The following is a 23,390-nucleotide window of genomic DNA, read 5'->3' as shown; positions in this document are numbered from 1 at the left end:
TCCCTCCCTAAATCAGCTGCCATTGGGCATTGGGATATGAAGAACAGAATGCAGTAATTCAGAAAAAACCCCAAATTTTATCCTTTCAGAGACTTCATAAATTGTTATGTTTTATTTCTTGTTTTCCACATCAGAAATTCAATTAGAATAGATTAAAAAATCATGAGAGAATGTGCAGTTGACTTGATCTTCAGCATTCTTCTTCACAGTCATCCTTTCTGAGGACTGTGCTTTCAGGAAGGAAAATCACTGAATTGTCAGCATTCAGTAAGCCGCAGTCTGAGGGATGGAAGAAACAATTGGCAGTATGTAACTTGACCCAATTAACACTTACTCTCTGACACATAACAACAGTTTTCAACATTCAACAGAATTTGAAGCACTAGTTAATGTGCTTCCAACCCTTAAAACTGATGAACAACAGTATCTGATACAGTCTAATGGCATGAGAAAGAAAGTTAGTTGTTTTCCTACTGTTAGGCATCACTTCAGTCAGCCGACAGTGAAAGCTGAAGGCTGATATTTGCAAATCAGGCATGTGGTACACGTTTCTTTGTTTGTTTGTTTTCTGTCATTTTTTGTTTAGAAATATTGCTTGTAAAGAGAAAAAATTTTCTTAGTAAAAACAAATTAAAATCTGTCATATGATATGGATGAACCTGAACTGGTTTGTCCTTGGCAAGTGTTTCACAAAGATATCACCATGTATGAAATAACAAAAGCAGGGGCGAAATAACCTTATTTTAATACAGTTGAATTGGAAATTCTTTCTTTATTCATGTCATTTTAGTTCCTACAAGATATTCTCGACACGTTGTTTGTAGTTTTGGATGACAACACAGAAAAGTATGGTCTGCTGGTCTTTCAGTCTTTGGTAAGCTGCTGAATTGTTACTTTTCTTTATCTCATGGTCAGTGAGTTTTAAGTTTCTTATTTTCATGTTGCTAGTACTTTACTTCCGTGAAATCTGAAATATTCAGCTGGATCCAGCCTTATGTTTTCTGTAATAATCTTGGGTGAGGAGGGCAGGATAGCCTCAGCACATCCGAGGACAGTGATATTTGCTGTCACTTGGGAGAAGCGAACACCACCATCTAATAACACAACTCTGACTCTTTAAAGAAACTCATGTATTTTATTGCTCCTTAGCTTGTGTAACTTGTTTATAGCAACTTGGCAACAATGTGCAGTTTCCTTTAGTATGGGCTCACTTTTTCACCTCCCACAGGTATTCATCATAAATCTGCTGCGTGACAGCAAGTATTTTCATTTTCGACCTGTGATGGACACTTACATTCAGAAGCACTTTGCAGGAGCACTGGCTTACAAGTAGGTTTTGTTTATCCATCACTTTAAGAGACACTGTTAGCAAGCAATTGAATGATGTCACCATCAGAATCATAGCCTTTGTGTTAGCAGTGGTTTTCAAAAGTAGAACTACTCAGATTAAAGTTTTCCAGCACAGTTACAGAGAAAAAGCTGCTGAGTGTCACCCGTGGCTAAGAACGAGCAGACTTGGAATTCATCTTGCCTTTCTGAACTGGCAGACCTCACTTTGGATTTTTTTAACTGAAGAGACACTGTCACTCAGCAACAACTCATTCTCAGTCTGTACAAATGACCTACCAAGAACATACACATTTCTTGTCTTAAGGAGGATGTTTGGATACAAGACTTGCGTGAAAGCTTAGAGACCTAATGTAATTTCCTCTTCCAAAATAGACAGGTGTTCAGATAAGATGATGTTCTGTTCAATTAGAGTAAATGTATAATTTCAGTAGACCCAAAACTCGATTTTCACTTTGAAGATTCTGCCTTATTTTCTAGTCTTCTTTTTTTGAGTTTTGCATGACAGGAAGACCGATTTTTGAAAGCAGTAACAGTTATCATTCAGGGGTTTGTTTTTCCTTTCTTTTAGACCATTTCTTTTGTACCTTTGAGGATATTCTATCTTTGGACACAATAAACTATTAAAAACAAGCTTATAATTGGTTTTGATTGCTTTAAGGCATTCACATTTTGGTGTAATTAAAAAAAAAAATTATTCTGTCAATGGCAGGTAAAAACCTGTAGATATCATGCAACACTAGAAGACATAGTCATGTTCAGAGGATAAAAAGGTGTGCTGCTTTGTGTTACTTATCACCTCTTTCAGATAAAACAAATGATTTTTGGTTGTCTGATGTCTGAAAAAGAACATGTTTTTAATACAACTCTTAAGTTAGTCCAAACAGTATTGCATACTTAGGGAAACGGATGTGTGTATTTTCTATGTGATCTTAGTTTCTAAAACCTGCTTGCTTAGAGGAAGGAGATCTGGAGTTTCTTACCAAAACAAACAAACAAAATTGTATGTTTTGATCTCAGAACTATACTGCATGCCTTTACCAAAGCTATCTCTTTAATAACATCTTTCTGATGTTCTCTTAGTGTTCCAAATGGTCTAAGTCAATTACAGAAAAGAAATTATTTTCTGGTTTCAAAACTTAAATAAACATACATACTATGTCAGTTCAGTAGCTAGGACAGCTATAGCTGACCACTGAAATGGAGTGAAATGGGACTATTTTATAGATTCCACCCTAAACTCAAAATGTTTGTTCCCTGACTGATTTTTTAAAAGTGCTGAAGGTTCCTCTTCTTTTCACTGTTTGTTATATTCAGAGAGCTGATCCGATGTCTGAAGTGGTACATGGACCGTTCAGCTGAGCTTGTACGCCAAGACCACATCCAGGAAGCAATGAGGGTAGGTATGCAACAGAATATTTGTGTGTCTGATCCATCTGTGATTGCAAAAGGGCTGGGGGAGCTGTAAATAAAATCAAGGGTAGCCTGGCACTGACTTCTTATTTAACCAGATTTTTTTAATATATATATGTTTTGCCAAAATTTTAATTTTAGGGGGAGATCCACTCTTGTGCAGAAAAAAATGGAAGAATTATGTCTCCTTAAGTCCTTCTGAAGCCCTGTGGAGAACTGAAGTGGGACTTACACGGAGTGTATATGACCTGGCCATATGTATATATGTGGCCTACAGCTTGTACTTCAAGAAGCCGTTATTTGAAATGTATTAGGCACAGGTGCTGCGAATCAAAGATATGCTTTTCATTTCTGGCTGCGACACAGCTTCATTGTATTACTGGCTGAAGTTCTGGAGTACTTTAAGAAGCAGATAAATGAGCCTTTAACTGGAAGGAAATTGTAACAACTGTCATTGCACAGGACCTGAATCACAGTTCCATGATGAGAGTATGATCTTTCAGAAGGGGACAGCTTTCTAATGATGTGTGAAACCAAAGGAATATTTTTGGTGCTGCTACAGAGAAATCAGAGACTCAAGTACTAGTTTTACCATGTGTACTTGTAGGATAGAAAGATACTGTGTCAAATACATAACAACAGCATTCCAAATTTGCAGGAAGAGGTTTTTCTTTGAGTGAGTGTCCATCTGTACCTTCTTTCTGTGAGTAAGCTTATGTCCAAATATTTGAGTCTGGGCACTTTTAGAACTAGTGGCAGCGGCAGAGATTAGCACTTTCTTTTCCTCACTTTTTCCCATCAGTACAAATAGGTGAAGTGTATCAGAGGTGAAGTACACCCCCATACACACAGGCTGTTCTTTGTACGTGTATTTATGCTTGTGTCTTGGCATACCTTTCAGACTTTATTATGGCTTTTTCTTTCTTGTGGCATTTTTGTTCTTTGGTTTGCCTCCTTTAGTCTAATTTAGTCAATATTTTTGAGGAAGTAATTTTTATTTTTTGAGAATCTTTGTTCTATTTGAAAAGTTATGGCATCAATAAAAAAAAAAAAGCCCTCAATGAGCTTTCAAGATACTCCTGTTAAGATCATATCCTAAGACTTAGAAGGGCATTATATCAGTGTTTACTTTGTCTTTTGTAGATATATACATAGTTGGAAACTTGTAAGACTCTTCAACCACAGATTCACAGAGAATGTTAAAAATGGGACAAACATGTTTTTTCAAGAAATTATCAACTTACTCTTTTTGCTTCCATTCTCATCCTTCCTTTTGGTGGGTTTTGCCTAGATTGAGGAACCCACTGAAAAAGCAAGACCTTTTCTTCCTCAGGAAGTCACATCTTCATATCAGTGTTCTGGAGCTGAACCACACAGAACAGGCATCAAACTTTTTTTTAGAGACTCTGAGGTACTGCATACCATTACTGTGGGCCTTTACATGAATCAATGATACAGAAAGGGTTAGTCTTCCCAGCTGATGTCTTCAAAACCCTGAACGTGCTTTCTGAGCCATGCCAGCCAGGGAACTAGTGAATGAAAGATGTGGAATTATATTCTCAGCCTGCCTTTTGAGACTGGGGACTCCTCCAAATTGTTTTCTTCACCCTGAATTTAAAAAAAAAAAAGTCGGTCTGTTGCTTTTAAGACCAGTCTGTCTCTGGACTTATTAATTACCTCATTCAGAAATAATTACCTTATTTGGTGATTTACATGTTCTACAGTCTTGCTTTTTCTAATACCGGAAAATTGCTGATGTAGCTGTAATTGTTCCACCCTGGTCAGCCTGTTTGTGGGACTTGCTCCTTCTTTTGTTGCTGATGCCTTGAACTTTGCCCTAGGTCTTCTATCTGTTCTCCCAAGACTCAAATTGGTACCTTCACTTGAACCTTTGCACTTCTTTTCTTAAAACTATATAGTAGATGCTTCTTGAAGCAAGCACGCTCTTCTCTGGAAAAAAATACATTGACAGTAGCAGGAAGAGTTTGTTAGCTGCTCTTGAATGGTGAATGGGTACTCATAGGCTACTGAAAATGGCTTTTATTCACTTTGGTTAGCACAGTGAAAGAGATTCAGACCCTCAGAGCTAATCCTATTTATATACACTGTGCTTATGACAAGGTTACCCATTCTACATACTCCAGATACTTTCTAAAGTGATCTTTGGGTTTCTTGAGCTAGGGAACTAATCTGTGCTTTTTCTTAAAGCAGCTCTATACAAGGTTGGTTCATCTGTTCATGCTCTGAACATCGGGTACAGTTTGCCTTTTGTTTGAACTGAACAGACTTCATCTCTGCAACAGATGAGTCCAGATGTGCAGCTGTACTGTTCCTAAGACTGTTCACTGCATTTATGAATGTGCTACAGTAAAACCATCAAATGTTGTCCAAACATAATCCTTGAAGGCTCAAGTGTCTCTAAAGACCACCTCTATCCATTAGACCTGCAGAATAACCACAATTTCTCCACTTTTTTTACCTGTGTTATCACAGAAGCTTCTAACTGATGCTGCTTTTGTCATAGTGGTCTTCTGCTTTTAATTCTCCTGGGACATTGCAACCAATCACCAGGTAATCTGTGCAAGTTGAGATGTGCTATTCCTGTATTCACAGAGTGAACGTGCATATGAACACTCAGAGAAGGAAGGAAGGTTACTCATTAGTAAGTGGAAGTTCTTTGAGATGTGTTATCTATATGCACATTTCTTACTCCTTTTCTTGACTCTCCTGGAGTACCACTTGTAGAATTTAGGGGTTGTTTGGTTGAGAGGAAATAAGGTTTTGATGCTGCTTGTCCATTTAAGTTTTGCATGTGATGGTACCATAAGTCTTTAAGTGCTGGTCACAGGTGCGTGGTGTGCGCTCACCTATTGTGTGAACACGCATACAGACTATGTTTTTAAGAAACTTCCTTTAATTTGATACTGATTTTTTTTTATATCATGCCAAATATAATAGAAGGCTTGAATTTTATTTCAGTGTACTTCTATGTCTTTAGGCACACATATGCATCATATTTGTGATTTTCTGAGTAGTAAGAGTCAGTTAGTGCAAGTCCTGATTTGTGCTAACGAGACTTGGTTTGTGTTTTTGTCATCTCAGCCACGTGTCTGCAAACACAATAAACTCTTCAGTTAGCTGCCTTTGTGGGATCATTCTAGGCAACAGTTTAGGTTGTCTGTGCTAAGGATGCGGAGTGTCTCTGAAAGCCTGCCATTTCACTTGCAACAGAGAATTACAGAATTTCATACATAAATCCTCTGATTCATTGCAAAACATAAGCTTCACATTGAAGTTATGAGCTTTCAGGTTAGAGTTACGGTCGTCTGTACCAAACCTATAAAACAGCTTGTACAAGCACTTGACTTGCTGTATTTGGTGTTAGCAGCAGAGATGCTAACCTTAAAGAGCTGACTTGTGAACCGACTGACCTTTGTCTGGAAACTATCCAGAAATAAAAAGTGTTATGTCCTGATGAAGTTCTTTGGTGTAAGGAAGCTTCAGTGGGAGATGTTTTAGTACAGAAGTATAAATAATGTACTGCCAAAGTACCAAAGCTATCATCATTCCCAGAAAAAAAAAAAAAAAGGCTGTAAGTATCAGTGGCATTTTGAAATCTGTGATGGCTTTATGAGGAATTTCGCATTCCCATTCTCTATCCTTAAAGCTGTAGCATTCTAAAGCTTACAACATAACATTGCATATTCTTGCGTATATTGCACATTGCCTTATTAGTGTCCGTGAGAATCCCTGATAGATTGGTAAGCTTGTTAAGGGCTGCACAGAACAACGTATTTTTCTTCATTGAAACTGCTGCCAGATAAATGGAGTTCTGAATAATGCCATTTACACAATTTTAAAGATGTTTAGATTGCAAATTCAGACTTAAATCTAGTCATGTCATAGAGCAAATTCTCATTCTACTACAAAAAGATCCAATTTGCCCATCCTTCAGGACTGCAGCATCTATCACACATTGTATAATGGTGTAAATGCCATCTTCTGTGCAGGTTATTCTCCCTCTGCTGGGTGCTCTCCAAGTTTCACAGGTGACGATAAAAGAAAGGCACTTCAACTTATCAGAGCTCAAAGTAAAAATATAACTCACTAGAGCACTGCTGCTTGCTACTGTTACGGGCTGCCAGAGGGCTTCATGTGCTGCTCTTGTTGTCTTCTATTTCTGCATCTGCATTTATTTCCGTCTGTACATGTAGCAGCCAGAAATAAAGGTGAACCTTGCTGGTGTGTTCATATTGAAAAGTAGATTCTCCTCTTTCCAGGAAACATTTCTGTTCCACTGACAGTCCACTTATCTTAATCTAGATTAGCTAACTCCAGTAATTAATTTGAATGAAAACAGGAAAATAGCTTCTTCAGTTACAGGTATTGTGCCAAAAGTCTTGAAAAAAAACTAGATGTCTCTTCACCAAGGTTTTCCTCAAATTATGTAACTCAAACTTGTCTATTTGGCTTAAATATGTACTTTTTTGTTAGTGGGACATACTGGTAACAAAGATTGTTGGTTGAGAAGGGATACTGCCTATGAGTTGATCTTTCTTAACCGATTTATGTAACTTATAAAACCTGTTTTTCTGTCTCCTTTCTAAAGCTGAAGAATATAGTTATTATGCACCTAGAATCTTTCCTGGTTCTCTTTAAAGCTCCTTTATTTTTCTTTCTCTCTTTTTCTCTGTCTTAATCTCCTTCCTCTCCTGCTCCTTAAGGCCTTGGAATATCTTTTCAAGTTCATTGTCCAATCTCGGATCCTTTACTCCAGAGCTACTTGTGGAATGGAGGAGGAACAGTTCCGCTCCAGCATCCAGGAGCTTTTCCAGTCCATCAGATTTGTGCTCAGCTTGGACAGCAGGAGCTCCGAGACTCTCATCTTCACACAGGTTTGCTATTTTCTACACCTTAACTAGCAAACCAAAAAGCAGCTATTTTCTGCACAGGTAGTATATATGGGCACATGACAATTAAATGCAGGTTAGTAGAGTTTTTCCCGTCTCACAAGTTGATGATACTGGAAAATGACATTGCCAATTAACATTATTAGACAGTAGCTTTGCACTGCAGATACAGGTGAGCTGAACTGTGGACTCTCAAGAGGAACGTGACTTGTCACATGAGAATTTCATCTCTGCTCTTCACAAAAGTAAACTGCATTTTCAAGCCTCTCATTCATGTGTCTTACAATTGGCCTAAAGAAATTTTAAATCCTTAATTGTAGTAGCTGAAGTCAACACTTAGGGTCATAGCAACATCACAGTAGAGAAGTTCAATTGAGGTACTCACAGTCAGATAAACTTAATTCCAGCATACTCTAAAATTACAGTCAGAATCATATGCAGCCTGACTGCAAGCATACTGTGATACCCACGCTCACATTTAATATGCTGTTTTGAATATGGCCCAGATGACTTCATGAAAATTTGGTGTGGGCTTAAGATACTACTCAAAGTGAGTAAGGATGTTTTTTTAAAGACCACTGTACTAAATTACATAATTTTGTGTTTAAAAGTTTTAAATAGTTATGTCAAATGTTACATGTGTGTCTCAGAGAATATCAAAGACAGACCACCCAAAACTTCCTGGTAAGATGAAGGTGATCTGTAATCACTAATTTACTATTTACAGATCTTTTGAACACCTCCTGTGGTTTGCCAAAGCAGTTGCTGCGAGCGTTGCCACAAAGCAGAGTGACTCCGCTGGTTAGGGAAATTGCCAGAAATGTGATCTCCTTCTTAAGAAGCTGCTCTGAAAAATTTTGAGAACAGCTGCTCTAATCTTTTATTTAATCACCTATTAGTGGGTATAATAAGATGAGGCAGGAACACAAGAAATCAGTGCACAGATTTTGCACGCAAAGTGACAGTGAGTGGAAACAGCATGTTGTGAACGCAGGCTGGTTTAGGGTTGTTTGGTTTTTAGTTGCATTGATCAAAAATACAGAGGGAGACCAGATTTGAGGATGGGGTTATTTTCCCTTTTTGTCTTTTTTAATTTTTTCTCCTTTCTCTCACTGCAGTATTTCTTACTTTGGACTTTTGTAGATTGTAAAGCCTGTCCTTGTTTAATCTTTGAAAAGTTTACTTTTTGTTTCCCCCTTGCCACTGTGTTGCCCCTTGATCCCAATTGCCCCATAGGCCTCTCAGCCTGGAGGGCAGGCGAGCGGAGCTGGGACATGTGCCCCACAAAAATGTGGTGGTACTTCAAGGCCGTCATTTAATTCTGTAAGTAATGATCCCCAGAACTGCACAAGTATTTCATCACGGATGTTCCCAATTAATCCCTTTTCCCTACCCCAAGCCCTCTTTTCCTGCATATAAACTGGAATTTAATGTTTAAGTGGCTGGTACTTTAAAACTAGAAAATGTGGAATATTTTAGTAACTAATGGAACAGCTTATGGCATCCACAGAGTGAAAATACTGATGGTATTGAGGGGGTATACAAGATTATAAAAGTCAAATTGTTCAGGACAGCCAAGGAGATTATGTACTAGTTCCGGAAATCTGGACAACTGTTAAATATCTACAGAAATGCTTGAGGCCCTAGCAAACATAATTTTCTTCACATTTGTCCTCTTATCCAGGATATTAGAGAGATCTCAATATAGTTCCTTCCAGCAATGAAGTTAAAACTGATTATGTGCTTCCTTCCAGGCAATTAGTTTGACATGAGTAATGTTCCAGAATATTTTAGGGTGTTATACAAAAAAGAGCCCTTCAAGGAGCTGATGAAATGATGTAGCTGCTCCTCAAGACAGCTTCAAAGCTTCCTGAAGAGATCCCATGCACATCCTTACTTTGCTACTGGACACCCTAAATCCCCACAGCAATCCTCCTGCTTCATAGTAATAGTTAGAAATAAGTTTAGGAACAGTCCTGTAAGGATTTCTTGGACCAGTATTGTAATTTCACTTCTCCCAAAGATAAAGGTGATGACTGGATTTGCAGCTGTTACAGCCTTCCAAGAGTACCATGAGCTATTTAAATGATTCATGTTTGTTTATTTTGTGAGTACATTGTATGTATGTAGCAACAAATAGGTGACAACACCCAGGAGGCTATGTGAGGTTTTGTGTAATCTGAACTGATTGTAACAAGACAAGATGTTGAGAGAGATAACGAGCATGAAGAAGAAAGAGGTAAATTTATATTCAGAATAATTTAATGGGCTCTGCAGTGTTAGTTGCAAAAATAACTTAGCCTTTGCTCAAAGACTATTAAATAGATATCACTGCTACGTGGGAGAAAAGATACTTTGGAAAGACTTGGCAAAGAAGGAAACTGTATATTATATGGGATTAGGAGAGGCATGCCAAGTGCTAGAGCCAGCATGGGAGAGGTACAGAAATGTTTGTGCAATGAGAAAACAACAAAAATCCATGAGGAAAAAGAGAACTTGCAGAATAGAAAAAAACACCGAAAGGTCCTGAGAGACTGGAAGGGCAAAACTGAACAGAGATCTGCAACGAAGTTTGGTAAATCTGAACTTGTGCAGGAAGTCAGTGTGGTTTGTGTGGAGAGCTTCAGACGAGGGAGGTGGAACCAGTGAGAAGGGAAGTGTGCAGGGTGGTGGGGCTGTGGCTGGGAGTAAATCAAAACCAGACTGAACAGTTCAGGAAAGTCACCACTGGGAATTTTAAGTAGTTCTAATGAAGGAACTAGGTATGGACCTTGGGCAGGATGTAGAGGAAGAAAGAGAAGAATTTTAAAACATTAGAGGTGAGTGACAGTTGTTAGGTATGATGCCAAGTCTGTGGAACTTGAGGATAGGGTGATGCATGGCATTTATTACTGTTATGAAGAAATTAATTGGAGAAGTGTGAAATTAGAGAGGAAGAGTTTGATCTTGTTGTTGCTGTGCTGATATTGTTTCTGCACTTTAAGAAACACCTTCAAGGATAGCTCCAGCTTACTGGAAATATCTGTCATTGCAAGAATCACGTGCACACCTACTGCATGATGTGATGCCTCTTTCACATGAAATCACACCCCACCCCTGCTGCACAGATACTGCAGTATCCCATAACAGTGCTGCTACGGTTAAGGGTCTGTCGCCATGTTCTTTACTTCAAAATATTTTCTGAAGATTTTTAACTATCTTCTGTAGTTAGTAAAAAAAAATTGGTATGGAACTCTAATCAGAAGCAGGTTTTCTATTTATTGAAAAAAGTAAATCAACAAAAATGGACTGTTTTCTGTTCTATGGGACCTCTGTTTTAGAAGCTGTGTCCTAAAATACAGCCTTTTGAAGCTCTACGGTATCTATGGGCTCAACTTATTGTAAGACTTAGTATTGCAACAGCACTTGATTTTTAAATACTACATGGGATTTGTTCACTCTGAACTTTAGGTATTGCAAGACATTAACACCAGCCCTAGTGCACTATTTAGTAGCTTTTTGCAGACCCTTACTTCACTTTTGCTGTTCTTTCTATGTCACTGCATTTAGCTGCAGTTACAAAATTCAACATTTTCAGTTTCTTCATTTACTTTTTTCAGGCTGCTTTGCTGAACTCCTTCCCCGCTATCTTTGATGAGCTGTTGCAGATGTTCACTGTGCAGGAAGTAGCAGAGTTTGTGAGGGGTACTCTGGGCAGCATGCCCAGTACAGTACACATTGGGCAATCAATGGATGTGGTTAAGCTACAATCTATTGCACGCACTGTTGACAGCCGCCTGTTCTCTTTCTCAGGTAAGACAGCAGTATCTGAGGGTAAGTCTTGCTGCTAAGAGTAGCAGCACGTTACATTTATTTTGCGGTTGCTTTGTTGCAAACAATTCATTGCTGAATGCCAATAATCTTGGTACTTATTTATCTTGGTGGTATCATTACATATATTCACTGCTGGTACTTTGTAAGTTTCCTTAGGGTAGAAAATGTTTATAAATCCTCCATGGATAAACTGTAGTTACTAAAAGTTGATAAAAATATTTACGTTAACAAAATTACTTGGACTCGATGATCTTAAAGGTCTTTTCCAACCAATACGATTCTGTTCACGTCTATTCAATCCTATTCTTGTCATGGATAGGAAGATAACCTCCTTTCCAGCAAGCTTATTGTCTGATAAACAGGGAGATAAAGTTATGTGAGAGACCCACTGGATTCCTTTAAAGTATGTTTTATTTTTACTTTATAACTTTAGTATTTCTTTACCTCAACATATTAGTCATTCTTTAAGAATTAATTAAATGAAGAAGGGTTGAAGACTGTGACTTTATTTTATACATAAAGGTCTGAATGAAAGAAGTTATGAAGGTAATAGTGGAAGATAAAAAGCACCACTGAGCTTATCTTCCCTGTAGTGAGGATCTCAAGTGAGTACACTCAAATTATTCTACTCAGTGCAAGGTGAGAATAACAACACATAATCATATTTAAACCATCCATGTTATTGTTTATAAACATTTTTTCTTAAATTTTAAATTAATCTAAAAAAAAAACCAATGTAGAGAAGGAGTAATTGTGAAACAGGCAATGAATTTTATCTCACTGTAGCGTTTTGAACCTATTGATAAAAATATTTCTTTGTTAGTGCCAAGTTCATGGGCAAAACCCTTTTCTGACTTCTCAGTAAAGCCAGGTGTAACTTCACCCACAGAATCCAGGGCTGCAGTTCTTCCCATTAACCTTAGTTTCTCCTTTACAATGACACCAGCAACTAGTGATGCTTTTAGCTGCTGCACAGCGCCGTGACATCTCACTACAGCATCAAAACCCAGAAAGCAAGCTTCAGTGTTGCAAGGCAGCTATGACTGCACAGGTGCCCCATCTTCCACCCAACATAATGATGGACCCCTCCCTTACTGCTTCCCATGGAAGCATGACACAGTACTCCCAGGTCAACAATCTCTCCCATGTCCTAGCTGCACCTGGCAAAATGAATCTAGTTTCCGAAGTCACCTTTTGGCTACCCACCCCACCTACTCTTCAGGTCTTGCAATTAAAGGAAGATAAATTCTCTTTTTCTTGCCTCCCATATGGTGAAGACTTGTTTTCCTTTTATCTCTATATATCTGATATATCTTTTATATCAGCCTGTTTGCTGACGTCTTGCCATTTTTTTTTCCTATGTCTCTCTTTTCCTGTTTTGGCTACTGTTTTCTGCAGCTGCTATCTGCTCTCCCTTCTTTAATAAGATGAAGGTTTGTAAGCCAGCTAGAAGAGAAGAATTAGCCAGCTTCCAAGAGGCATATATTGGAGAGGCTCTATTAGCTCTAACAGTAGAGCTGGAAAGCAACATGAAGTGGGGAAGGGTTTGCACAAAGGAAATGAGCATTAGAAAGGATCAGTTCACAACTGGTGTTTCCAAGCTGTATCGCTAGTGAGACCATCACGCATACTGCATTTATGAGCCTTTGAAACTAGATGTGCTATTAATTCATTAGATACAGTTCTTGGAAGTGTGGTGTACTACAACCCGTACAGTAGAAGTTGCACCAATTAATCAAATGTGCTGTCTAGGCTAGTTTGGATACCAAATGGCTGCTGATTGGGATGGCTGAAATTGAATTTTGGAAGACCTCTGACCTGATTTTCCTTCTTTCAGAGTCACGACGCATCCTGCTACCTGTAGTTCTTCACCATATTCACCTTCACCTACGACAGCAGAAGGAGCTGCTCATCTGCTCTGGGATACTCAGTAGTATCTTCTCCATAATCAAGACCAGCTCTTTGGTAATCTGCTGCTTGATTACTTTTTTTTTTTAATTGCACAACTGATTTAGTATAATGAAGACTGAGGCATTTTTATAGGTTAATACAGGTTTTTCAAAGATCCTTTTAAAACCGAAATTCTGCTAACTTTCTAACAGCAGGAGGACATCTGAAATGAGGGTCTGCTTTACTGTGTGTGACTCGGAGCATTCTGATTATACAGTGTTCTTGCTGTTAGGAGGGGGGAAAAGCATATGCATTTACCAGGTTTGACACTGTTTAATTTTCTTCATCCAAGCCCAGAACTTCGATGTTAATGGAGTTCAAAAGCTCTACGCAGCTCTAAGACTTGCAGTTCTGCAAGAGACAGTAACTATCACTTTGTGATTCATGTTAAGAGAATACTCTAAAATTATCCAATCAATGAAATCACACTTACTTCTGGAAATTGCTGCTGAGTTGAAACACCCAGCTTTGATGATCATAATACTCTGATATCAAATGGTAACTTGATCATTTAAAGAACGCTCACAAACAGAAGGTGGTGAAGTTTTCCCACCTGACTCTAAAGGAGGAAGCACATGGTGCTAAATATAATTCATACCAATGAGTATTTCCAATTACAAGTTATGGTTTTGTGTGAAAGGAATGAGATGAAAGGTATCATGGTAATAAGCTAAAATAATGCTGCCATAGAATAAAGGTTCCTGAACATAATTTGATCCCATTGTGTTCTAGAGTGTATGCAGACCTTTGATTATAGATTTACCTTTATGGCTGTGACCCTGAATGTCTCCATCAGAGATTGAGGAGGTAACACACACACTGGCATCACAACACTATCTGGTACCATTGATGAATTCAATTGTACTTCTCTGCGCCTCCGTTACGGAGCACTCTAGCAAAATGAGTATTTGTGGTATGGCTGACTCAGCAGAATTGTCTTTGTCAATTCCATTTTCTCCAGTTCCTAACTGTCTGTTTGCTCACCACTTACTGTAGGAGGGAGATGTCGTGGAGGAGGTTGAGATGATGGTGGAGAGCCTCCTGGATGTGCTTTTACAAACTCTGCTTACAATCATGAGTAAATCGCAGTCTCAGGAGGCGGTAAGAGGGCAGCGTTGCCCGCAGTGCACAGCAGAAATCACTGTTAGTAACTAACAATCAGTTTCTATTTCCTGCTTCTCTAACCTTTGGTTCAGTCCCTCACCACCACTGGCACCTCATTATCATCTCTGCTGCATGAACGCCCAGGGCTTTGTCTCTTCCCCTTAATAAGCCACAAATCCCTTCCTCCCTCTGTGCACTAGTGAGGTCTGCAGGAAGCAGTGGAGCTCAGGAAGCTTTTGTGGATTTCCAGGTTATTTTCTTGTCTTTGCAGCTGTGATTGCAAGTTACTGTTTAGAACTTGAGGCATATGCTAGCTGGGCAGCTGCCTGAGGCTTCACCCCTGAAGAGGTATCACCAAGGGCTGTATGAGTATCAGTCTCTGATTCCTACGACTGAGAATACCATAATGCTTAGTGGACAAGTCCCTTTACTTAACACCCTGGAGAGCTTCTGTCCAGGTTCACTGATTATTTCATGCAAATGAAACACAACATACTGAAAAAGAAAGTAACAGATCCTAAGTCAAGTGAGCTGTTGAGCTTGGTGGAAGAAGAGGGAAAAGCCACCACTTTGTACAGACTGCCAGCATAAGCCATGGGGAAGAAATTTCTTCTTTGACATGCAACGGAAGAGGAGAAAAAGCAGCTGTTCAGCTTTCTTCTTTTCTGGATTTCTTACCCTTTTCTATTCTAACCTATTTTAGTGTCTAATGCAGCTTTTGCACAACGTATGATGTTAAGCTGTTTTTCAGAACATCCCTTTTTCTAGTCTTGCTTTTATATCAAATGGCTGAAACCTCAAACATATTGTTGGGGGTGGATGTACACTAAGGTACACCCCTCGCACAAGAGAAGATTTTATCTTTCTAGGTTAGCTCAGATAAAGTAACAAATAGTAGAATCCTAATAAAGAAGGCATTTAGTTGTTTTCAGGCATGTTCTCTGATACAAGAAAGGTGCTAGCTTGCAAATGTCCAGTAACATCTCAATTTCCTTTTACTCCTACCATTAGACTTACTGTTATTTATCACATGCCACCTCACACATAAGAGCACATCTTTTTTCCTGTTTCCAAAGTTTATTGGAACAACCGGTGTCAAAGTTTCTGTGTAGATACTTGAGCCAATTAGAAAAGAAAATGGTATGGACAGTCCAAGTATAAAATCCCCTTGTATTTGTTCCTGAATTTGTATTTCACAGCACAGTGATACATGGAATCTTATTAGATACTGCTTAGACAGTAGTTTGTACATGTTACAAATTAATTGCTCATTGTCACAGAAAAAAATAGTGTTGTGCAACGGACTGGCAGTCAAAAGACATACTTCCTTACGTTCTTGGCACTGCCTGGCTTGTTATCTTGGACAGATTGCTTAACTTCTCTGTGCTTTGCTTTCAGATGTGTAAAATGGGGGAGCTCATCTTTGGAAAACACTTTGGGATACGGTGGTAACTGGTTAGGGTGCATCTGCTTTGCAGGCCAGAAATGTAATTGTAGCTCAGGTAGTCTTACTCAAACTATATTCTGAGTATCTTACTGGAATACTGTTAGTACGGTAGCTATGACAGCACATAACTTGGTGAACACTAATAAATCAAATATTTACAAGATTCCAGACACCTTTTGGTAGCCCATACTGATCCCATGCTGTCATCGCTGTACTGTTTTGCGTATCTGAGCCAATTAGTTTTAAATAATTCCTGGTATGTCTGTATGAGCTGCAGTCACACCTTTGATAGACATAGTACATTAAGTAACTGAAAAAGACGATTGTCAAAAATTGCATGCTTGGAGGGCGATTCATTAATGTCTATATTAATAATTTTAAATTATTTTTGTTTGGACTACAAGATGGGTTAAAAGACCTTTAAAACTGGCAGCTGTGGAGGAGCCTCTAAGAGGTGTATTCCTATGTATTAACAGTAATTCAAGAACTGTTAACATGCCGTATTTTTAATCTCTGTGCATGTCAGCTTTCCTCTCATAGGCATTGGGGCCATTTCAGACCCCTCCCTTTATACCTTACCCCAGGTTGAGTTTTCTATTTATGAAATTTCAGATTGTCTCAATGAAATAGTTTCTCATTTGGTCAACAGGGAGAATATGTCTCCTGCCTTTTATCTTTGCTTCGTCAGATGTCAGACACTCATTTCCAGCACTTACTGGACAACTTCCAAAGCAAGGATGAACTAAAGGTACAACAGAATGTCATGTTTGCAGGGTGGTTCACTCAGAGTGAGCGAGTAGCGGGGAATCCCGCCAGCATTGCTTCCTCTGCTCATCATTCCCATTCACTGGCAATCTATTCACAGACCTTCCTTTCACCTTTATAATAATAGGTAGTGTGTTATAAAAACATTTAAGACCACAGGGCACTGAATTACCTTCCTAAGAGCAAATAAAGTCCCAAGATAGATGTTATTAGACAGAAAAGGATATCATTATTGTACCATATAGAACACAGTCAAGAGGAACAGGGTTTTTTAATCACATAAATCTAAAGTCAGTTGTTCTATAGCATTTTACTAGATGTTCAATACGCATTGGCGCTTACTTACAAACTGTTCATTTTATGCCAAAAGAGAATTTCAAACCTTTTTGGGGATACAAATGTCTCTAGCAGATACAATCTTTTTTGGCAAAGTGGTAACCTTACTACTCCACCTGCTGCATGCTTCCCAAATTTGTGAACATGAACCAAAATTATGACTATTAATGAACAGAAGGGGTTGGTGAGGTGCACAGACCCCTCTGCTGTCTCTTTTGCCCTGGCATTTTGAAATAGCACATCTCAAAATGGCAGAAACCAACTTTTTATTTCAGCTTCCACCAGAAAGAGGAGTATCTCTGACCACAGTCTGTTTAGAAGGCAAAATCATTTCATAAAGACAAGATTTTCTATAAAATGCTTTTGATTAGCATGGCATTCAATAAAATATGGGCAATAAGAAGAATGTAATGTGGGAGGAACTTATGTTGCCTTCGGTGAGATGGAGAAACTGAGAAATCCTTTCGGAATACGCGTTGAGCTTCTAAATGTGCATACAGACAGGCTGAATAAATCGGGGAGGTAAATTTGGGATGATAGAAATCTTACCTCTAGGTTGCAGGGTTCAATGTATCTCAGGTTGATAGTTATTGGAGATTACTACCTTTCAGGTAACTTTTGAATTGCTCATAGGAAAAATATTTGGTAAATTAATTCATATTAATTTTTTAATAGATATTTTTAAAAGCTATATGAACTCTAGTTGTTATGTCAGACTAGTGAAAGGGTTTGTCATTGAAATGAAATTTACCTTTACACCCATAAGAACAAACACTGTGGTATCTCTGACAATCTAAGGATATGTTCAGGAGTATCACAGAGCCTGAAGATTTTTATACACAAATTTTTTCCAATAAAATATATTACTTTTTTTTCCCTTCAAATATTGCTGTAATAATATTTCCAATACTTTTTCTTGGATAGAAAGGCATTATGTTCACTTACCACTGTTACACCTAGGCAAAAATGAGGCCAAAAGTCAAGGAGCTTCTGATGCTTTACTCTTTACTCACCAAGATATTAATCTTCTCACACACACACACACCAAATTAAGGCATAATGGTAGGACAGTTTTGAACAAACCTTGCACTGCCACTTTCTGTGCTATCTTGATTATGTGTAGAAGAAAAACAAAACAAAACCATAGTTTGCAAGGCCAACAACTTGGTGTGTTTTATCCTTGCTGTCGTTCTTTATAGATGTAGAGGTGCAGGTAGTCAAAAAAATTAAATGTCTTCAGGTTTGGGGAATTTTTTTGGAAAGCAAATACTCAGCTGAATGTGTTTAAGAAATCTTTTCTGCTGCATACAGCCAGAAATGGGATTTTCTGTTACTATTTTTAAAAGCTCATGTAGGAGTTTTATTGGGTTGGGGGGGGGGGTGTGGAGTTGTCAAATTTTTGCAAAGAAATTTGGACATATACATTAAATGAATGCATAAATAAATGATTATGATTCCAGTATATTTGAACATAGCTGCAAATTGATACCAGAACTCTAACTGATATGAGAAGTCATATATGATTATGCACATAAGGAAGTTTTTCATCTCACTGTAGAAGTTAAGAATTAAAAGACAGCTGCAACTTGTTTAGTACCTATTAGGTGCATACAAAATTAATAGAGCCAGATCCCAATATATGTTGTTTCCACATTTTCAGGTGAATGGCCTAGTGACACAAAGCTCAAGTGGAGCACATTTGGCTTAACTGTCTTTCTTACAATCAAGAAAATAGGTTAATCTGCTGCTGGTGATTTTTAATTTTTTTTTCCTTATGTGATAGGAATTCCTCCTGAAGATCTTCTGTGTATTTCGGAACCTGATGAAAATGAGTGTCTTTCCTCGAGACTGGATGGTGATGAGGTTGCTCACCAGCAAGTAAGTAGAGAAGCAGGTATAAAGTGTTGACATTCTGTATCAGAATTTTTTTCTCCTCCGCTGGGCACTTAAAACCTGTGATGCACTGTGTTTCATCAGACTGAGAGGTGGTGATCAAGGCAGGAATTCTGGAATGCTCCTCCTCATTCTGCAGTTATTTTACCATTCTGGACCAAACTGGGACTTCTGTATTTGCTTTGTTTCTTAAACTGTACCACTGTGCACAAGTATCGAAGAGTTAAAAGTTTAAACCCGAAGCTGAGGTAGCTGCATTGAGGGCAAGAGTGACGCAGTGCTACCCTAACGGATGGCAAGGAACAGCTCCCCACACCAACTGTATTAACAGGCAGGCCTCTCAACTCCCTTACTCAGTAAATTACTATATTAAATGTCTGTGTCTTCCCATAAACATAGTTCTTTAACCCGCCTAGGAGGAGGACTCAGTTATTTTGGAAAAGGAGGAGCATACCCTAGCAATGACACCAAGTGCATTACATACAGAGTTTTTTCTCAATTAAATTGTCATCTACCATTTTAATGCTTCATTTTATCTAATATTGTTGCTTCTCGTGTTAAGTACTATGCTGTTTGGAATGGCAGCAGTGTGATGAACACAGGGTGGCTGCACTTATTTACTAGTTTCTTTACATAAACTAGCTCTAGAATTACTACTGATTAACTGACAGCTGGAGGGGTTCCTATTACAGGAAGACACCGTGGAAAAGTTTTTCTAAAGGCTGACTGCTCAGCTGAGCTGTATGTTCTGCGAGTTCACAGCGCTTATGAAAAGTAAAGAAATGGATTTCAGTATTTCAAGTGCAAAGATTAAATGAAGTTCTGTAAGAAAAGAAAACTCAACATGAAAGAGTAGTTACCTGAGATGCTGTAGGTTACCTAGTTCCCTTGGGAACAATTTTGCTGTAAACCTAATGTTTAGCAGGGTCGCGGGAAGTGAATCAGAGATGTGCTGGGGTTTTTGATACTATTGTTGCCTTACCTACATGCTATTTATTAATTCCTGAATTTATCACATGCCTTGATTGCCTTGCACTAAGATGTATTTAGCCATCTACAAAAAAAAATACCAAGGAATCCAGAATTGGCAAAATACTCACAAATACACTGAGTTGAAGCGTGTGCCAGATAAAAGACCATTGTATAGCCAAGACTGAAAATAGCTCAGACTTTCTGAGTTGCTCTTTGGGAAAAAAACCTGCTTAAAATAGGAGAAAGATGGGTGTATTCTTTCATTTCACTGAAGGTAATATGTCCCAGCCATACAAAATAGACAAGATTTTAAATGTTCCTGTGTAAATTCCAAAAATTACAATAATGATGAAAATTCTTCATCTCGTATCATCTAGTACAAACTAAACTTATTAAAACATAGAAAGATAGTGACTTCTATGTGATCTTGCAGTGATTACATGAAGAATGCCCGTCTCTGTATTTATAGTAAAATTAGCACCACAAACCATCGTGCTATGTTATACTCCAGATTCCAATGTTCTTTTTTTTCTTTTTTGTGTTTTTTACTGCAGTATTATAGTTACAACAGTTCAGTACCTGTCTTCTGCACTGCATAAGAATTTCACGGAAACGGACTTTGATTTTAAAGTAAGAATTGATACTGAGAAAATGTTATGGCATCTTTTTAAACTAGCAGTACAAAGGAACAAGAGCTATTCTCTACATTAGTTGATTATATTAGCAGCATTTATTTGAGTATCTGTGAGGAAGATGACCTAACTGATCAAAGACAGGAATTTGAACCTGCTGTGGAATTGAGGGGAAGTAGAACAGATACACTATGAGATTAAATCAAGAAAATTGAGCCCCTTGTAAAGGAAACGAGTATCTTTGTAAGCAGTGGAGCTAACGAAGCATGCTGTCTTACAGAGTCATGGCTAAAGAAATGTAAACAACTCAGGCAATGCTTTTCCTGAAGTTGAGGCATTTGTCATCTTCCACTCCCAGAGGCTCTCCTTCTGGCTGTTGACTTAAAATCTGGAGGAGCGCTGTGTCTCAGGGGGTGTTTTCCCTGTGTCTGATGTAGTTGAAAATGGGCAACAAGTTCAGCGTTACTACGGAAAAGCTGCCAGACGTACACACAGCATGATGGCATGAGACTCATTTATTTGGGTAAACTAACTGAATTATAGGGCTCTCATTCATAATATAATGTAACCTCTGGGGATTTTTGAGGGATAAAATCTGTTTAGCCTACAGAAAAAACAATTTACAACTTCACTGAAATCATGAAGTTTATTCATTTTTCAACTCTGGTGCTAAGAGGAAAGCCCAGTGGCGTTACCTTCTTGGGGTTTTTAATTTTAGTTCCTACCAGGTTTTAAATAATCCGTTGGTATCCTTAAGAGTTCAATATCTCAATCGTTAAGATACATATTGATTAAGTTACAGCTTGATTACAAAAAGGAACGGTCTCATTCTACATACAAAAGAACATATGTCTTCCTACACTTATTTAAAACTTATTCCTTGGAGTGTAATGTTCTGAAACTTCTTTCCTGTGTCACAGGTGTGGAACTCTTATTTCAGCCTGGCAGTTTTGTTTATAAACCAGCCAAGTCTCCAACTAGAAAATGCCACACCAGCTAAGAGGAAGAAGATTCTGGATAAGTAAGAACATGTTTTGTTGGTTTCCCAGCCTTTTCTGCACCTCAAAAATGAGACTTTTTTCTACCACAAGTCCCTGTGATTTATTACAGAACTTGGGATGGGGAAATGCTTGGGAAATAAATAAATAGATGTCCTAATACAGTGTTCAGTGATTAGCCAAGTTGTTTGATATTCTTATGTTGACTTAAACGTGCATTTATTATTTTTTTAACATCACTGCCTTGCCGGTTTTTATTCCATTAGGCAGTTGTCTATCTCCTCCTCTCTTTCAGATATGGCGATATGAGAGTGATGATGGCATATGAGCTCTTCAGCATGTGGCAGAACCTGGGTATGTCTTCTCCTTCTCCATTCTGACAACCAAAGCCAAAGTAACCCCGGATTTCTGTTGGAAAGTTTGGGGTTTGTTTTGGTTTTTTGGTTTGGTTTTGGTTGGTGTTTTTTTTTTTTTTACTTTTGTAGCATTATAGAATACTTAGTTTCTCTTAAGAGTTGTAAAACCAGGAAGTACTTCTCCCACCAAAACCCTCTCTTCTGTACTGTCTCATCATATTTTTTAATTTGAAATAATACATTCCTATGAATTTGAATGCTTCCTTCTCAAATGTGACAGTGGCAGGTTTTGGCTGTTTTGACACATCAGTGAAAGATTTTATGTATTTGCAAATATAAAATCAGCTTTTTCTAATCGCTTCAACTGTGCTGCAGTCAGGTTCATACGGCAATACACTGTTACTCTCTGGCATTTGTCTGATCCATGGCTGTAAAGCAGAAACTTAAATTTTCACAGCTATAACCACCTTTGTAATTTTGGAGATGATTCAAAAGCCAAAGTTGTCATGATTCAAAATTAGAGTCATAGAATAATTTAGGTTGGGAAAGACACTTAAGATCATCAAGTCCAACCATAAATCTAACACTACCAAGTCCACCACTAAACCACAGTTTTGTGTGTTTGATAATGAAGTCCAGAAGTGGCATACAGTAAATCTTCTTTTTTGGTGTCTTCAGGTATCTAGTATGCATAACAAATTCTCTGTTACTACTTTTAAAAAGGAAAAAGAAAAACCCCACCAAAAAAACCAGAAAACCCAACCCAAAACTCACAAAAGCCTTGTCCACAATAACGCAATGTTTGTGATAAAATTTCAACTTCTGCAATTCATTTGACCTTTTCCTATATATTTTGATGAAGAAATTACGCATGTTACAAAATGGGGAAAATATATCTCACCACAGGTCTCAAAAGGTAAATGGAGATTTTTCATCTAAGACTTGCGCTTTTATAAGTGTGGTACAGCAGTCTAGTCTAGGCATCTGGGTAGAGAACAGAAGGCTCTCCAATGTAACAGATATCAAATGACCAAAACATGATACTAGACAAATTCAAATAAGAAGCGAGAAGCCTGTTTTAGATATGTAGATACAGATATTTATCACTGAATACTGTTCCAAATATGGCTATTTTGATTTATTCTCTGCGACTGCATAGTAAGCATGCCACAGAAGAGATTGTTAGCAAAATGCCTTGGGTTTCGGTTGCTGAGCATGCTGAGCAGCAATTTCATCCTAAGTCAAGGTCAGTTATGAAATTGAGACTTCCATAGCTGAGGATGAAGAGCTCTGTAGTTCTTTGAAATCTAAGTATTCTAATCTATTAATAATCTATTAAATACCATTGTTCTCACCAGCCCTTTCAAAATCTTTTTATAAATTAGAAGTATCTGTGCCCTCTTTTCCCCCTAGTTATTATGTTTTAGTTTGGTTATTTCTGATAGTTCAAATTC

The 23,390-nt window shown here is 38.1% G+C and overlaps 1 protein-coding gene across 17 annotated transcripts in view; it reads left to right on the top strand.

Annotated features, from left to right (window-relative positions):
- DOCK3 (dedicator of cytokinesis 3) overlaps positions 1-23,390 on the top strand; it is a 217,965-nt gene that overhangs the window by 151,277 nt on the left and 43,298 nt on the right. For 14 of the 17 annotated variants that reach the window (XM_075762874.1, XM_075762883.1, XM_075762872.1 and 11 more), the window contains 12 exons: positions 791-874; positions 1,229-1,329; positions 2,665-2,746; positions 7,485-7,655; positions 11,270-11,462; positions 13,321-13,448; positions 14,430-14,576; positions 16,634-16,732; positions 18,869-18,963; positions 20,505-20,580; positions 21,503-21,603; positions 21,876-21,934. In XM_075762874.1, the coding sequence (XP_075618989.1) occupies positions 791-874; positions 1,229-1,329; positions 2,665-2,746; positions 7,485-7,655; positions 11,270-11,462; positions 13,321-13,448; positions 14,430-14,576; positions 16,634-16,732; positions 18,869-18,963; positions 20,505-20,580; positions 21,503-21,603; positions 21,876-21,934 (1,336 nt within the window). The remainder of the gene's footprint in view (positions 1-790; positions 875-1,228; positions 1,330-2,664; positions 2,747-7,484; positions 7,656-11,269; positions 11,463-13,320; positions 13,449-14,429; positions 14,577-16,633; positions 16,733-18,868; positions 18,964-20,504; positions 20,581-21,502; positions 21,604-21,875; positions 21,935-23,390) is intronic. The other 3 variants (XM_075762879.1, XM_075762876.1, XM_075762869.1) reach the window with 1 other exon arrangement.

This window comes from Balearica regulorum, chromosome 10 (genome assembly GCF_011004875.1).
Source record: "Balearica regulorum gibbericeps isolate bBalReg1 chromosome 10, bBalReg1.pri, whole genome shotgun sequence".
In the NCBI taxonomy this organism is placed as follows: Eukaryota; Metazoa; Chordata; class Aves; order Gruiformes; family Gruidae; genus Balearica; species Balearica regulorum.
This window is presented reverse-complemented; position numbering and strand designations above follow the sequence as displayed.